Source organism: Nycticebus coucang, chromosome 18 (genome assembly GCF_027406575.1).
Source record: "Nycticebus coucang isolate mNycCou1 chromosome 18, mNycCou1.pri, whole genome shotgun sequence".
NCBI classification, from domain to species: domain Eukaryota; kingdom Metazoa; phylum Chordata; class Mammalia; order Primates; family Lorisidae; genus Nycticebus; species Nycticebus coucang.
Genome location: NC_069797.1, coordinates 57,083,095 through 57,101,214, shown reverse-complemented (window position 1 = coordinate 57,101,214; position 18,120 = coordinate 57,083,095). Strand labels below are relative to the sequence as shown.

The following is an 18,120-nucleotide window of genomic DNA, read 5'->3' as shown; positions in this document are numbered from 1 at the left end:
GATATCATTGTTGGAATAAAGAAAAATTCTGGCCAGAGAAAAATCTTACAGGATTTGTAAATTCTGCCATGTTGTCTAAAAACCAAAAATCTCAATCTGTTTAGCTTTGCCATAATTTTGTAAATAAGCATGTTCTACCTTTCCTAAACACTTCCACGTGGCCTTCAAATTGTTGCCAGGTGCTCTGTCATCCTCACCAAACACATATGACAGGAGTCATTCTCAGCTTGGTCTATGATTTGTAATCACCCAGGGAACATAAATAATTTTGAGGACAGAGTTTGCCCTCAAAATGTCTGATTTATAATAACTGGTCTGGAATTCAGCCTGGCCATTGGGAGTTTCAGAGTGATGAGGCTTGAATGAGCCAGGGTGAGACCTACTTAGCAGAACCTGGTTTCTAGTTCTGACTTACTCTCTTGACATCTGTGTGTCTTTGGACAAGACACATGGCTTCTCTGAGATTTATTTTCCTCACAGGTAGAGAGGAAATAACCATCTCATCTCTACTTTGTTTATATACTTGCCAAGAGGAATATAGACAATTGTGTTTATGAAAACACTGTAAACAAGATACTTTAATTAAGGTTATTAGTAATTTTGGTTATTGCTGGCTCCAACACAGAGCTAAGCTTCTTAAGGGTAGAAATGTACAATTATCTTTTTTTGTTTTTTGTTTTTATGCCTAAGAGTAGAATTTATGTCCTGTGTTCTTGTCTTTCAACCACCAATGTTTTCTGCAAACCCAATTCTGCACAAGGAGTGTGTGTTCTTCTCAGCATCATTTGCTATTTGTTGTCCACAGACCCATCTTCTGAAGGGGGACTGGGTTCCTTCTCAGTTGGCTGGTTATTTGGCTTCTCTACTGGTCTCTGGTGACCTATTTGTGGGTTTCTGGGCTTTCCTGATGTAAACTTTGGGCCTGCTATGCACTTCAGGACATCTGAATGCTCTTGGACATTTGAATTTTTCCTGGGCTTACCTCCAGGGTATTTTTGTTGATTATTTCCCCCTTTTTGCCCTGCAAATAATGTATTTGCTAGTGTAGAGAGCTGGTGAACTTGTTCTCGTCCTGACACCTAGAGTCAAGGCCGCCATCTCAGTTCTTGCAGCCTGATCTACAGGAGGAGTGGCAGGGTTGTCTAGGAGTGCCTAGTGTTTCCTTCTGTAAAGCCCATCCACCACTTCCAGGAGTCATACTTCATGGACATGTTAATTTTTAACTCCCAGTTTACTAAGGAGTAAAGCCATGCACAGGAGGCCTAGGTGTTTCTTTTTCCTGTTGCTCGTACCTAGCATTGGGAGCTATGTTATCTCTTCTGCATTTTCTCCCAGCTCCTGTGTTTTCTCCTGCCTTGGCCTACGTCAGAGTTTCATCTCTCTAACTCAAAGTAAGTGATGGGCCAGGCAGACCTGAGTGTATTTACTAATGTCATTTTGGACAAATTCAATTTCTACCCAACATTTCAGATTTTTCATCTCTGATACATGGTGACAACAATGGAATTTGAACACACAGGGTTTATGGTGAGGATGAAACGATATGTGTGAAAGTACTTAGTAGACTCTGTCTAACTAGATAGCATTCTATTGACATTCATTTCCTTACTATCTCACTGTCTGGGCACTAGTTTTCTCCTCAATAAATTCAGTTCCTTCTCGTTTTAGAATTCTTTGATTCTAGGAAAGAAACTCAACACTAAGGTAACCTTTTTCAGTGTTGAACATTCAGGATTAGTAAGGTGGGCTTTCTCCCAGGTTTGAAATCACCTTAGGTCATGCGATTGTGCATTTCATTGCTTAGATGTTCAAAAAAGGCAATTTAGTTTCCCATCTAGACATATCAACCACCTACCTGATAGGATTGTGCTTTCCTGCAGAGAAATGTAAGTGGGCAAAACTTGGGAGGGCGTGGGGGAAGGTATCATAGAGAGTAGTTGGGTACACAAAGACTAAGGCAGAGAGGCCTTTGGAGGACTGATGGGGCATGGACCAGGTGGGAATCAGGGCCCCAAAAGGGACCAAAAGGAAAAGGTACAATATGAGGGACAACGAGTGGCATGAATCTAAGATTTTCTTTCTTTTACAAACCCAGAGAAGCCTCAGTGTCAAAGAAGAGGTTTTTGCACTCTGTTTAGATGTTCAGATCAGAAATTAGAAGGCTGAATTGCTGATATGTCTGTCTCCATCCCTTATTGGCTACATCTTTGGCAATTTTTGAGGCTTTCTCAATGTGTTTCTTTAACTGTAAAGTGGTAATAATAGGCCCAACTAATAAGGTTGTTGGGAGGATGAACTGAGAAATGTGCCAATGTGCTTAGCACCTTGTTTGGTACCTAGTAAGTATTCAAGGTCACCACCATTATCATCATCTTCATCATCAACAATAGCAGTGCTGCCATCGACTTGATTATTATAGATGTTCACACAGAGCCATAAGGCTAGAAGATTCCCATAGGTTGTGTAGGGGCTGTTTCAATGCCAATAACAGAAAGGAGTATAATTGTATTATCATCAAAGATAATTTCATGGTGCTCCTCGAGAACCACCCCAAAGAAGAACCAAACTGAAAAGTTCAGGCACTTAGCAGAGAAGATAGCAGAGATGACAGTGGTCATCTGCCATCTTCTTTCCCAGCCACTAAGTTAATGTCAAAACTTGCATTTTTGTTGATTAATGTATGAGTAGAGGTCTGTGCCCCTATTGCTACAGGTGAGTAAGGTTTGCTCACCACTGGCTTGGCATGATCAGTGTGCCCAGATAACTACTTTACAAAGTAGAATTTCCACAACATCCTTTATCTGAGCCATCTGGGGCCAACTATAGGAAGGATGAAATTTACAGAAAGAGTCATTATTGCCCTGTATCCCAAGTATGTTCACAGATAATATATTCCTTAACTTTCATAGAAAACCCTGTGAGGTAGCCTGCATCATTATCATTTCACTTTAAGAGATGAAAAAAATGCGACTGTTAAAAGGAAATTGATGTCCCTGAGCTCATATCTTAGGTAAGGAAGTAAATCCAAGTTACTTATGTTCAAATGTGTGTTTTTGGGGATGACTTCAGCAAGCTGATGGAATAGGAAGCCCCCGCTGATGTGGTGATTGAACAACAATGTGCAGATCCATCCCTATTTGTGAGAAATTCAGTACCCAGTCGACAGGTCTTGCATACTGGGTGAGTGTCAAAACAGACAAATTAAAGCTGGTAGAAAGATTTTAAACACCCTCTCACAATAATCCTTATCTCCCAGGATAGTGTCATATGATCAGGAGGAAACCCCAAGCTCCTAGAGTATCTGTGTGTAGGGAAAAAAAAGATAGTAGGATTTTTCTAGGAGTTGCTAAGGCACTAGCTTCTGACTTGCTTATCTTAGAGTGTGGATTGGACCCAGCATAGACTAGACCCAGGAGTCATTGAGAAGAAAGATGGTATCTGAACTAGCTCAATAACACTGAAATAGCTCTATAACACTCACCACAGATACTTCCCTTGGCCCAGTGCAGAGCCAGACAGTGAAAAACTCTTGATCCCTGGTTCTTTCAGGGAGACAAAAAGTTGGACTGTGTCCAATATCCTGAATTTTCTGGAGACTGACTGAGGGATGGGCTTCTGTCTCACCTGTGTAAGAGTGCTGGTGGAACCTGGCATACTCAAGATGCTTGGAGGCTGCAAAGAACAAATATGGTGTTTTAGACTAGTGAAGAGAATCTCTGGGTAGACAGATTGGTGAGGGTGTTTTCATGTATGAGACCAGTCCACGAAGAATGGAACAGGTGGCTCTTATGTCTCGTGTGCAGTTAACAGCACAAGGAGTCAAGGAAAATGAAGAAACAGAGAAATAAGGAAGGTATGAAATAACACCTATGAGTAATGTGGAGAGCCTTTCAGATAAAGTCACCATGTACACAAAGATAGCTCTGAGCACCTCAGTCTGGGTTATCCTTTCATGGTGAATCTGAGGTATTATGCATCATATTTATGCTTAACACTCCCACCTGGACTATCACTCCTACGAATTATTCCCTTCAAAATTATCCTTCAGGGAAATAGAGGTATATGATTTATCTGAAAGCAAATTCAAAATAACTACCATAAAGATGTTTTAATAGGGGTGTCCAACCTGTGGCCTGTGGGCCACATACTGATTTTGTGAGGACTTTTTTTGGTTATTTGTGGTTTCAGATATCACAAAAAAGTATGAAGAGACTTTTTCTTTGTTAATCAGCTTTTGTTAGTATCTGTGTATTTAATGTATGTCTCAAGACAGCTTTTATCCTTCCAATGTGCAACAGATAAAAAATAAATTGAACACTTCTGTAAAGTCAGGTAACCAGTACACAAAGTGAGTTTTTCAACAGAGATAGAAAATCCAGAAAGGTATCAAACAAATGATGCCGAAGAATAGAACAATCGAATTAAAAAAATTTACTAACCAGGATCAACTGCATGATAAATCAAGCAGAAGACAGCATCAGTGACCTCAAAGGCTTGCCACTGAAAAATTACCCAGCCAGAAGATCTAAGGAAAAAATGAATGAAAAGGAGTAAATACAGCTTAAGAGACTAATGGGATGTCATTAAGCAGACCACTATACATATTATGGAAGACCCAGAAAGAGAGGAGAGAGAGAAAGGGCACAAAGCTTACAGTGGCCTCAAAGAAACAGTGGACTCAAACTCCCAAAATCTGAGGAAGAAAATGGACATCCCAGTGGTTTTTTCTAAGCCAAGTGGATCCCAAGTAAGGTAAACCAAGAGAAATTAACAGTGATATACCTTATAATTAAATTGTTAGAAGTCAAAGACAAAGAAATTCTTGAAAGCAGCAAGAGTAAAGTGGTTTGTCAGGCAAAAGTTAATCCCCATAAGACAATTAATAGATTTCTTAGCAGAAACCTTATACCTCAAGGAGCTAGAAAAAGAACAGACTAAGCCCGAAGATTAGAATAAAGATAGAAATAATAAAGATTAGCACAGAAATAAGCAAAAATAGAGAATAGAAAAATAATAAGAAAAATCAGTGAAACTAAGAGTTGTCTTTTTGAAAGATAAATAAAATTCACAAAAATTTAGCTAGACTAAGAAAAAAAGAAAGAAGACTCAAATAAATAAATCAATTCATGCTCCTCTAATACTGTTTTTGAATTCTGGACACATCCTTTTTGAAATGGTTTATATTGTATCCCATAAATAATTTTTTGGGATTTATTTCTGAACCATCACTTCCTTTTGCAGAGCAAAGGGAACATAGCATGACAAAGAAAAGGGAGCAGTGGGGGGCCACTCTGTTCAGATTCATTATTTGACAGAGGAGGGACTCCTTAGGGTATGGAAGAGTCAAAGGGTAACTGGATCCCACAGGAAACAGAGAAGCACGCTCATCAGAGACAACGTCCTCTTCTTAGGGACAACAGAGTCAAGCTGCATTTCTGCGGGCACTGTGACTTGTTCTGAGAAGATATCAGGCTGGCATAGTACCTCTATGCATGCTAATGCTCTAGGAATGAGGCAAGAGAAATTCCCAGAGACTTTGAGATAAGGTCACCATGGACACAAAGATGGATGTGAGTACCTTATTCTGGTTTTCCTTTCTTGGTGATTCTGAAGACTTTTGCTTTATATTTATACTTCACAGTTCCACCTGGACTATCATGCTTCTGGACTGTTCCCAGCAAAATTTTCCTTCTAGATATGTCTCCTCTTTCTTTTCATTAGAGTGACTATTTCTTCATTGCCTGTTGGCAAAGTGTGTGTGTGTGTTTTTTAAGTTCAGATTGATATGAGGGTACAAATGTTTTGGTTACATTGTTTTTGTTTATAAGGGAAAGTTCAAGTTGTAGTTGAGCCCTTCACCCAGGGAGTGTGCTATACACCCATACATTGTGCATATTAGGTGAGAACCTGCCAATTATCCTCCATCTCCCCCCTTTCCCTTTCCTTTCTCTCCCCTTCCCCCACTAGAATATACTTGTGTTTTTCTTTCAGGTGGGCACATAGTTGTTTATATATTGGTTTCATATTAGTATTGAGTACATGGAATACTTGCTTTTTCATTCTCGTGATATTTCACTAAGGAGAATGTGTTTCAACTTTATTCAGGTAAATACAAAAGATATGAAGTCTCCATCCATTTTTAAGGCTGAATAGCATGCTGCGGGATACATATACCATAATTTGTTAATCCCTGCATGAGTTAATGGGCACTTGGGTTGCTTCCACGTTTTGGTTATTGTGAATTGAACTGCAATAAGTATGGAGCATTCTCAAAGAACTAAAAGTGGACCTTCCATTTGATCCCATATCCCATTGCTAGGTATATACACAGAAGCAAAAGAAAACATTTTTACCACAAAGCTTTTATTTTAGGCTTTGAAGGCCCTATAGTCTCAGTTGCAACTACTCAGCTCTGCCAGTGTGGTACAAAAGGAGACATGAACATGACCTAATGAATGGGTATGGCTGTGTTCCAATAAAACTTTATTTATAAGAATGCAGCAGCCACACTTGGCCTGTGGGCCATAGTTTTCCATTCTCCCCCTTTAGTGCTATTCCCACTTATTCACTCAGTTTCCATTTTGCTTTCTTACTTCCCTAGAATGAACATACAATTATTTTCAATTTCTCCACATGTTGCCAAATTCCCTAAACCCCAACCAATAGTAATGTTCAGTATCCTGGCTGCTAATAGAGGATGAGTCTCTGGTATAAGGACCAGTTGAACTGAATGTTGAAACGTGGACAGACTTGGGAGAAGAGGGCCACTTGGAATAGTATCCACTTAAAGCTCTCTTCTGAAGGAGTAAACTGGTGGAATCTTGTGGGTGGGGAATTGCTGATTCCCAGCCAACTCCACCCCATGTCCCTGGCTGTCCTTCCTTCTGAGTAATGGTGAGAGCCTTTTGGGGCTGTAATAATTCTGCCTCCTTTGAAGCCATCTGATGAAACTCTGATTTCACCAACCACTGGCACCCTGAATGAGCCTCGTGTGACACAACCTAAATGGAATAATTTTATGGGATGAGGAGGGACTCCTTGGAAGCATCTAAGTAGCATATTTTGGAGAAAAATTAGCTAAAGCATTAGGAAATGAAACTATGATGTATGCCAAGCCTTCACCTACCATATAAAAGGACCTTCAAGGAAGGAGAGACTCAAATCTCACCCACATCCACTTCCAGCAGCTCACCTGCTCTTCCATTACCTTTCTGAGCACCATGTCTCACTCCTGCGTGCTGCCCAGCCTCAGCTGCCGCACCAGCTGCTGCTCCCGGCCCTGCGTGGCCCCCAGCTGCCACAGCTGCACCCTGCCCGGGGCCTGCAACATCCCCGCCAACGTGGGCAACTGTAACTGGTTCTGTGAGGGCTCCTTCAATGGCAGCGAGAAGGAGACCATGCAGTTCCTGAATGACCGCCTGGCCAGCTACCTGGAGAAGGTGCGGCAGCTGGAGCGGGAGAACGCGGAGCTGGAGAGCCGCATCCAGGAGCGCTGCCAGGAGCAGGATCCCCTGGTGTGCGCCAACTACCAGTCCTACTTCCGCACCATCGAGGAGCTCCAGCAGAAGGTGAGCGGTGAGCCAAGTGGGGGCCCAGCAGCAGCTGGCTCTCTCTGAACAATATGACATTTTCAAGTTCAAGGGCACCTCATGATAGAGGTTTTTTGTTTTTTGTTTTTTTTTTCCCCCAGATTCTGTGTGCCAAGTCTGAGAATGCCAGACTGGTGATGAAGATTGACAATGCCAAGCTGGCTTCTGATGACTTCAGAACCAAGTATGTTGAGCTTTTTGATCCAGATGAAAAAGGCCTCTGTGGCTGTTTCATGGCCATATGGACCTCATGTTGCCTGGAAGAGAAGAGGAATCCATTTCTCCCTTAGGGCAGAAATCTTATTTCTCCTCTTAAGGCAGGCTGCGTTAACACCAGTTTCAAACAGGGGTCCACACCCGCATACTGCTGGCTCTTCAGTCTATACTGGTCTTTCTGGAAGGGCTTCTTAAATTCAGAAATTGAAATTAGTTATTTTAAAGGAATGGATTAGTTTGGTGATATATTTTCCAACAAAATTGAGAGCAGAGTGAGTCATGTGTACTGTGGTGCTAGGGTGAATTAGGGGACCTCTCCAACCTGTCTGGGTATAGCTTGAGGGAAATATATGGAAGAAAATGAGGCAGAAAATGGCATAAGTTCAAAAAGCTCCAGGTGAATTCTACCCACATGAGACACAGGAGAGGAAAGGGGTCTTCTTTCCTGGCTCATCCTGCGATCTGTGTGTACAGGTATGAGACGGAGCTGTCCCTGAGGCAGCTGGTGGAGTCGGACATTAACAGCCTTCGCAGGATCCTGGATGAGCTGACTCTGTGCAGGTCTGACCTGGAGGCCCAGGTGGAGTCCCTGAGGGAGGAGCTGCTCTGCCTCAAGAAGAACCACGAGGAGGTGAGAAGAATGTGAGCTTGTGATGTGGGGTCAGGAGGCTGTTAAGGCCAGGGAACAAGCAGCACGTGAGATGGACCAGCAGCTTGCTCTGGGAGTGAGCCAGCTGTGGGAGAGGAGGCGGGGCTCAGCTCAGCTGCTAGGAGGAGTCTTTCAGTTCTTGGGTGTTTCAGCAGGGGGAGGGCCTGAGCAAAGGCACTGCAGTGGCAGAGCAGGGCATATCTGAGAATGGCTGGGGTCACACACTATGGGACGTGATGGGAAGTGAGGTAGGACTTGCACCTAGGGGTTTGGACTTAATCTTATGGGAAATGTGACATTGTTTCAGCTTTTTTTGGGAAATTTATTGATGTGATCCCTATTCGAGTTTTGTGCTACTCCATGAAATGTGTTAATCTTTGGGAATGATCAGGATATATCTCTATCTCTATCTATCTGTCTATCTATGTATCTATGTATCTATCTATCTATCTATATAATATACATATTTTAGTGCCTTTTGTCAAGGTGTGCTCACTTTCTCAGAGCAGGAAGATAGCAGATCCACTGCTGTGGGTCATTCTTTCCCCTTTCTCCATCAGGAAGTCAACACTCTGCGCTGCCAGCTTGGAGACCGCCTCAATGTGGAGGTGGATGCTGCCCCCACCGTGGACCTGAACCAGGTTCTGAATGAGACCAGGAGTCAATACGAGGCCCTGGTGGACACCAACCGCAGGGAAGTGGAGGAATGGTTCACCAGGCAGGTGGGCATCTAAGCATGTGGCCACTTAGTTCCCCAGAGACCCAAGGGTCCCCGAGGCAGGGTCACATCCCATCTCTTCCCCTTGGCTGTTTCAGAGTGAGGAGCTGAATAAGCAGGTGGTGTCCAGCTCAGAGCAGCTGCAGTCCTGCCAGGCAGAGATCATCGAGCTGAGACGCACGGTCAACGCCCTGGAGATTGAGCTGCAGGCCCAGCACAACCTGGTGCGTGTGGCTCAGACCTGCTGGAGAGCAGGGGGAGGTCCAGGAGGTCGGGTCATGGGGAGGCGGGGTCACAGGGATGCCCTCTGGGGCACACAGTCTCCTTAGCTCTGGGATCTTGGGACTTCTTTGGAACCCATGGAGAAACCCTTTACGGAGCAGCTCTCTGATGTTCTGTACTTGTCCCCCATCCATCCTCAGAGAAACTCCCTGGAAAACACGCTGACAGAAAGTGAGGCCCGCTACAGCTCCCAGCTGGCCCAGGTGCAGTGCATGGTGACCAACGTGGAGGCCCAGTTGGCGGAGATCCGCTGTGACCTGGAGCGGCAGAACCAGGAGTACCAGGTGCTGCTGGACGTGCGTGCCCGGCTGGAGTGTGAGATCGAGACGTACCGGGGCCTGCTGGAGAGTGAGGATTGCAAGTGAGTATGGTGCAAAGGATTCCCGGGAAGAATGTATATAGAGGGATATTGTGGACACATGCACTGTGGCCATTTCAACTTGCCAAACCACATTTATTAATTGAGTGCCAACTCTGTGCTCAGTCACCTGTGATAGGTAAGCAATCGTGGATGGACAAAGGTGAAGACGACAGTCACTTCCCCGGGGGGCTAGACATGGAGACATGGTAGGGGCTGGCCAGGCATAGCAGTAACTATTAGGTGAGGCTGATTGTATAAGTTATACACAAGTTCAGGAGAATGAGATAATATTTTACAAAAGGACAATTCCCCACCTCTGCACATGACATTCTGGGAGAGAGAGAGAAGGATTTGATAACAACCAATATTTGATCCCAACTAACTCCACCCACTGAGAATTCATAGGCCATCTCATTAAGCATAAGGTCCTATTGCGCCTGAGGGTTCTGTCCACCCTGCAACGCCTTCTCATCCACCCTGTCTCCTAGGCTCCCCTGCAACCCATGTGCCACCACCAATGCTAGTGGCAACTCCTGTGGACCCTGTGGCAGCTCTCAAAAGTGTTGCTGTAATTGAACACCCTGTGTTCTCCCTGAAGACATCAGCAAAGCCATTTAGGTCAAGCACAGGAAATATCCTCAGGTCCGGCCTTTGCTGGAGCTCCGCTGACATCAAGACACCATTCATGCCCCTGGTGGCATTCCTAGACTCTGAAATGCCTTTCAGACTCAACAGGCAAAGACCCATATCATCAACTTCCAATGTCTGGAAAACTTGGCACTGAGGGTTGAGCTTCTTTTTTCCTGAGGATGTTCAGCTCCCGGTAATCTAAGCTCCAGTTATTGGTTTAGGGTGTTTCCTTCACATACCATATCTACTGCTTTCCTTTCTTCTTTGGTATTCTCTGGAATGCAAGGAAGTTACTTCATTTATTCCCAATAAACTTTATTTCTCTGGCATAGTAAATGTTCTTCTCACCCATACTTAAGCATTGTAAATTATTCATCATGGCTGTTTCATAAAAATAATCTTTCATTAGGAGTATAAAATGGATTGAATGATGGTGCTCAACTATTATGCACCACCAGGAACACTGATGAGGAAGGAGGGATGCCCTTCTGTGAGGCTCCTCCCAAGAGTGGACACAACACCCTGTCTTCAGCACCCACACCCTTCTTGCCTTGTCTACAGGGCCTTTGGCAATTTTGAGAATCCTCCCCAAGCCCCACTGCTATCTCCCACTATCACCCTCATCAGAATAGAATTTTCTGCTTCCCTTTCTCCTAAATGGCCTGAAGACCCACTTCTGTTCAATTTTTGCTGCACCTGTGTGGCTGAGATATTGGCAATAATAGATACCTGCTCCTTCTACAAAATGCACCTTTGTTGATTTCCATAACCTGTATACTCTTGGTCCTTTTCTAATAGCTCTGATTACCTGTCTTCCCTTTTTTGTACCAACTGGAAGAAACACCTAGGGTGGTGCCTGTGGCTCAAGGAGTAGGGCACCAGCCCCATATATGGGGGAGGTGGTGGGTTCAAGCCCGGCCCTCACCAAAACTGCAAAAAAAGAAAAAAAAGAAAAAAAAAGAAACACTTAGATCCCGAGCCCTCTGTTTTTCTCCTTCCCTATTCCCTAAGAACTAGCCCCTCTACCGCAGTGGCTCCCACATCTTGCTCTCACCTCGGCTCAAGTTTCAGGTTTTCATTTGCCCATAAGACAGTTCCTCTGGACATCAGGCCATTATATCATGTTTAACTGGACTAAAACTTACCTTTGACAAACTGGTTCATATTGCTACCCACTTGCTACTCCTGATGTGTTGTCCTCTAATAAGACCCTTCAAGTGCAGTCCCACCCTCTCTCTTTACCTTTCTCTCTTCAAGTTCATTCTTCCCCTTAAGTCTTTACCCTTATCTACAATGTTATCCCATGGCCTCTTTATAACTTAATTTCCTATAATCCCCAGAAAAACTGATGTTCATTAAACTCCCCACCTCAAAATAACATTGATCTTACTGAATCCCTACTTGCTTCATCTCTGAATTTTTAAAGCTCTCAAGTCTATACGCCACAATCTCAATGATTCATTCACATTAATTCTACCTGATTGACACAACTTCCATCAGTCATCTATTATGTGTTCCAGGTACTGTGTGGGGTGCTGACATGTACAAATAAGTGAACCCCAGTTCTGGCCCACAGCTTATTTACAGTCCAGAATGGGCGAGACAAAGAGATAACCATCATAAATAAAATTCAAAAAGGTGTAAGTAAAGAACTGTGAATTTCGGAGGTATAAGAGTATGAAGAGAAGAGGCTCCAAGAGGGAGGTAGCATTCACATAAGGCTTTAAAACCCAAATGTTCTGTTCATGCACATTTTGTCTGCCTGCTGGTTGACTACAGGCCCTTCAACAGAGACAATATCATCACCTCATTAAAGCCTGGGTTCCTCAAAGTGGAATAAATAAGGAAGAGTAACATTAATGAGAATTTATGGTAAGGTTATTAAAACTTTATATACTTCCCATGGTTTCAACTTCAATCAATTATTACTGTATGATATTAGCATACTTCTGAAATAAATTTTGCTGAGTTAGATTTGGACAGAAGAGCATGTATAGGCCTGAGGGAGAGTTTTCCTGAGTATGATCTTTGCCTGGTAAGGAGATAAGGAATCAGGAGGTGTGCTTAGAGAACTGCAGCCCAATTCCTAGACCAAAACAAAAGACAAATATGATAATAGAATATGAACTGCAAGGTAGTTAGGTAGGACCATATCTGGCAGTGCTTTGAATGGTTATTCATGAGATTTTCTTGCAGGGAAGGTGGCCATATGATATACCTGGTAGCTGTGTACAAGCTGGTTGGTGAGGGGGCCTGTAAGGTGGAAGAGCTGGGTGAAATAGAAAGAAGATCAATTAGGAGGTGAGTTACAACAGCACTGAGATGGGTGGAGTTGGGTGGGGCAGAAGAAGGGAGGATTTTAGAATCATGATCCAGGATATGGAAGCTGATTAGAAGAAGAGGAACAGGGAGAGAGAACAGAGTTCAGAAGTACACTAGAAGATTAGTACACTAGTAGTAATCAAATGCTATTACTGTTCCTCAGAGAAGCAGGATCAATAGGATATACCTGTATACAGATACGTAGAAGAAGATTTACTATGAGGAATTGGTTCATGCAATTATGGAAGTGGAGAAGTCCCACAATGTACTGTCTTCAAGAGGGAGGTCCAGGAAAACCGAAGGCATAGTTCTAATCCAAGCCCAAAGGACTAGGAATCAGGGGGTCTGCTGGTGTAAGTCCTGGCCCAAGTCTGAAATCTCAAGAACCAGTAGTACTAATGTCAGACGGAAGGAGAAGATGGCTATCTCAGATTAATAAGAGAGGAAGAATTTGCCCTTCTTCTGCCTTTTTATTCTATCTGGGCCCTCAACAGACTGGATGGTATCCACCTATGCTGGTGAGAATCATTGTCATTACTCAGTCTACAGATGCAAATGCTAATCTCTTCCAGAAACACCCTCACAGACACACTCAGAAATAATACTTTACCAGATGTCTGGGGACCCCTTAGCCCAGTCAAGTTGACACATAAAATTAACAACACCAACTATGGGTCTGAAGTTTTTGAGCCTGAGACAATAAAACAGCAGGTCTCCATTAGAGAGAGATGGAGAAGAATGACTGGATTTGAGAGAGATGTCAGAGAGTTACCTGATAAACATGATCGTTAGTGCTGTAGGAGTGGTTAAGACTGCCACATGGAAGATGGTAGTACCTTGGGGATCACTGAGAGAAATGACGGAGATGATCCAGGGCTCTCCAAAGTCCCTGATATGAGATTCATTCCTGGTTTTTCCAGGTCTTGAGGATAGAAATGCTAAATGGTTACGAGCAGCTGAAGTGACACAGAAGCCAAAGAAAATCAGAATTGCAATGAGGGGTGGCCAACAGCAACCATGGTAAAGATGGTGAGAATCAGACAAATCTGCAGTTTCTAGCAATGTGGAGATCACTGGTGACTATAACAAGAATAGGGTCTGTAGGAAAGAAGCCATATTTCAGTATTTCTTTCATGTCTTTCTCAAATCAACAGCATGATAGCAAACTTAATGCAAAAGTTCACCTGAACACAGGCATGATAAGCATGACACTTTGCTTTATCCTCTGTGTACTGCTAAAAATGTTTATCTCCTATTTTTCCCCTTGATTTGCAGAGAAGTCTACATAGACAGGTTTTCATTCCTTCTCTGAGCAGTTCCCAAATAAAATTTCCCTAGGAAGTCTGGCGCAATTAAATTACATTGCCCTGGATTGTTTGACATTCTTCTCCTCTATTCCACACTGGGTAGAGTTAAAAACATAGCATAAATGAACTCTGTATTTTTCTGACTTGGTTTGGTCCCTGAAGACCCTCAAACTCAACACCCACTGGAGATCTAAGACGCAGTGTAGGAGAAAGAATGGCAGCTCAGGAGAGGGTTTGTGGAACTGTCTGTATCTATCTTTGCTCAGCCTAGCTTACTGCTACCACGGCTCATTCTCAAGAACTCTCCTGCTTGTCCCTCATTGGAAGCCCTGTTGAACAGAGCCAAGCCTGTTGGCTTAGTTCCTGGGTCACAACCACATTTTTTCCCCCTCAAAGGTAGGGAGGCCAGAGCATTGACAACTTGGCCACAGTCACCTTTATGGAACAGCCTATGGACACTCTGTCTCATGTGCTTATGGGCAACTCTCATGGGCTGGCACCATGGGCTGTAGTAGATATGGACAGTTTTCGTGCATTTCTAATCCCCCTCTGGGATCCTTTGTTAGCATAAAGTCAAGTCTTCTTGCTCTGTGCGCAACCAGTGATACTACTCCTGGCCTCTCGCTGACAATTGTACCCATTAAAATACCCTTAATTTTTAAGTGGCCCCATATGTCACTTTACATTTCTAAAATAATTCATTTTACATTTCTCCTGGTGAGAATTTCAGACACCAGGACCTGGCCATGAGGAAAGATGATTTGGAGAAGAAGGAGGGAGGCTTCCTAATGCCTTCAAAGTCCTGCCACTGGGAGGGTGGCCTAAGCAGAAGACCCAGCCTGTCTCAACTTCATGGTTAGTACCACTGGAGAGTTTGCATGCGACTCTTTCCACAGAAATAGCCTTGGCTTCCATAATAAATAGTATCCTTAAGCCTCAACAGCAATTTGCTCACATCTTAAGACCAGAAGCCTCAACCACAGCGTCTGCCACAATTACATGGGTAGGTATAAAATCTGTCTGTTTGTTAGAATTTAATTTGCTCATCATGTTTATTGAAGGGTTGTTGACCAGAGATGATAGTATTACTTATAGAAAGGTAAGAATTTACATTGCACAATAAGTGGAATAAATAAAAAAAAATTGCCTCCCAGACTTCCTGGGAAGCTAACTGAAACTTGGCTCTTTTTAAAGAGATCCACGTCCTTTCAACTATTGTTATTATTGGCCATGTATCCGTGTAGAAATCATGGTTACTTCTACCTAAGATGTGCAAAGTGTAAATAGTAGTGTTTTCTAAACTCTGCCCACCATAATCAAAGATGTTAGGTTATTAAGTATGAAATGCTCGATTTTCTTAAGTACTAAGTTTGACAGTTGATATCTCTAACATTTCACTTTTTTTTATTGTGAAGAAATATCCTCATTCTTTCAAACGGATGCTTTTGGCTTGTGATTATCTTTCAAAGAATTTTAAGAGCAAATTTTGTGAAACCACAGATAAGTCAAAAATATGGGTTATTTTCAAATGTAAGTTCCATCATGGAGTAAATATAACACAGCTTGAAATACCAATATGTTGTTTGGGAAGGATGTGGCTAATGAATGCACTGTACATCCATGATTTTGGAAATTCTGTTCTGATGACTTTAATCTTGAAAATGAGCCACATGGGCATGCTGAGACCAGAAAGCTGTAGTGGAAGTGAATCCATCTCAATCTATGTATGAATTAGCAGTGAGTACTATTCCAACAATTTTGGCTCATTTGAAACAAATTGGCAAGGTAAAGAAGCTGGATAGAATGAGAATCAGAAAAGAAATCATCTCAAAGCTTTCCTTTCTTTGCTGTCACTACATAAAGGTGAACCATTTCTACCCCATATCATTTTGCGTGATAAAAAATGGATCGTTTCTGACAATTGCAAGCATTTGGCACAATGGTTGGATAAAGATGAAGTGCTGAAACACAGTCCAAAACCAAATATTTATCAAAAAAAGCCACTGGTGTCTGTTTGGTGGGCTAGTGCTGGGATTATGCACTACAACTTCATGAAACGTGATCAACCGATTACAGTAGATGTCTACTGCAGCCACTTGGATGACAATGATGAGGATGCTTATGATTAAGAAGCTGAGTTTGGTCCATAGAGACAGGCCAATTCTCCTGCAAGACAACCCTTGACCACATGTTGAACAAACAATGCTGTTCAAACTACAGAGGCTGGACTTAGAAATTCTCTGTCATCCACCATATTCACCAGACCTCGAACCAACTTGAATATCACTTCTTTCAGCCTTTGGACTGCTTCTTTCAAGGAAAAATATTCAACTCTCAACAAGCTGTGGAAAATGCCTTTTGCCCTTTCATCACTGCTTGCTCTCCAGGCTTCTTTGCTGCTGGCATAGACAAACTACCATTAAGAAGGCAAGACTGTGTTGATAGTTTAGGTGCATACTTTGATAATTGTACTGCTTCTTGTTTGAGATATAATAAACTTTAGATTTGAACTTGGACATTTTGCACTTATTAACTTACCTCTGGACTATTTCACTCTGACTGAGGTAGTCCATAGCAATGGTGGCATGGATCTCCATGAACATGTAATCTAGAACATTCTATTTCTTTTCTGTTCTTTAAAAAGTACCACTATCTAGATTTTTCTTTGTTTTGTAGCTTGGGGCATAGAAAAAGAGGAGAAGGATAGGAGGCAATTCTGGAAAAGCTAATGAATTTAGCTATTTGCTTCATGCTATTTGATCTCAGCCAATAGGACTTTAATAGTTTGGTACTGATTTTAAACCAATACACCCATTTCATATCTCACTGATGATGGGGATCATTTTAAAGGTAGAGATTCAAGCAGGAGGGGCAGAGAGTTGTGGATTGTGAATATGGGGGAGGAGGTAGGTGCTTTAAATGCATTTGCTCTGGAAGACAACACATTTGCTCCAGAATGGCTGTTCTCCATAAAAGCATATTGGAAGCTCCTCCTTGAAAATGACTTTCAGAACCACCCATGAAAAGGCACCTTATTATTTTGCAGTCACAACAACTTGTTTCTGACCCATTAAAGATGCTATTCACCTCGCTTGCATACTCTACTCCTTAGGTGTGGTTTCAGATGACATCTGTCTGGTTCAAGAAATAAACATACCCTTAGAAGGTGAAGATTTATCTTCAGTGGTGATAACCAAAAGAACATGTCTCAGTGTGAAGAAGGGTGACCAGAGCAGTGGCTGTATGGCAAAAGGAACAACTTTGAGGAGCATTGTTTATATTTTGAGCACTAATATTACAGACCGAACATAAAATCCTCATAGTTGATAGCTCCATCTGGAACAGCCTGTGGGCAGAATATCTGTTTGATATTCTGTACTGATGGTCATGCAACAGAACTCAACCACATGATGAACTGGTGGCTTTGCAAGATCACGTCCTTTGGAGAACTAGGCTCAGGTATTTCTACATCAGATCAACTGAGGGTTTCCTTTTCTCAAGCTTCTATTAGGTATGAATAAAATTCCTTCTACGAGAATAGAAATAGAAATGACTTTTGGTTCTTCGATGAATAAAAAACAGGCTTGTTACTACTTGGCCCATTCTAATTTAGGAGGGGATGTTGTCTAGTACTGACTGGGATTCATTGAGCTCACTCCACTTCTGCATTTCAGTGGTGAGAGAGGATTGGGGGAAAGAGAGACACTGCAGTGTGATGTACAGATGTATGGCCACTGGAATTAGAGAGATCTGTGTTTAAATCCAGGCTCCATTATGTAGAAGCTCTGTAACCGTGGGCAACCTCTCAGGGGTTTGGGGTCTTCATCTACAGCCCCTGAAGGGTTTCATGAGGATGGAGGGAGACAATGCATGTGAGGTGCCCCGCACAGTGCCTGGTACACAGTGGGAGCTCTGTGAGCAGGAGCCATGAGCAGCAACAGAGTCCTGCTGTGTGTGTGTGTGTGTGTGTGTATAATATAGTGTTTCCTGCATAGGAGGTGTCCCAAGAATTTTAGTTTTCTTAATGTTCTTGTGAACACTGAACA

The 18,120-nt window shown here is 42.7% G+C and overlaps 1 protein-coding gene across 1 annotated transcript; it reads left to right on the top strand.

Moving 5' to 3' along the window:
- Positions 1-7,205: 7,205 nt before the first annotated feature.
- On the top strand, positions 7,206-10,740 carry LOC128570514 (keratin, type I cuticular Ha4). The gene is made up of 7 exons (XM_053569737.1): positions 7,206-7,568; positions 7,691-7,773; positions 8,280-8,436; positions 9,015-9,176; positions 9,271-9,396; positions 9,595-9,815; positions 10,304-10,740. The coding sequence occupies exons 1-7, from the start codon at positions 7,221-7,223 to the stop codon at positions 10,389-10,391; spliced, it is 1,185 nt and encodes a 394-aa protein (XP_053425712.1). The 5' UTR covers positions 7,206-7,220; the 3' UTR covers positions 10,392-10,740.
- Positions 10,741-18,120: the final 7,380 nt, after the last annotated feature.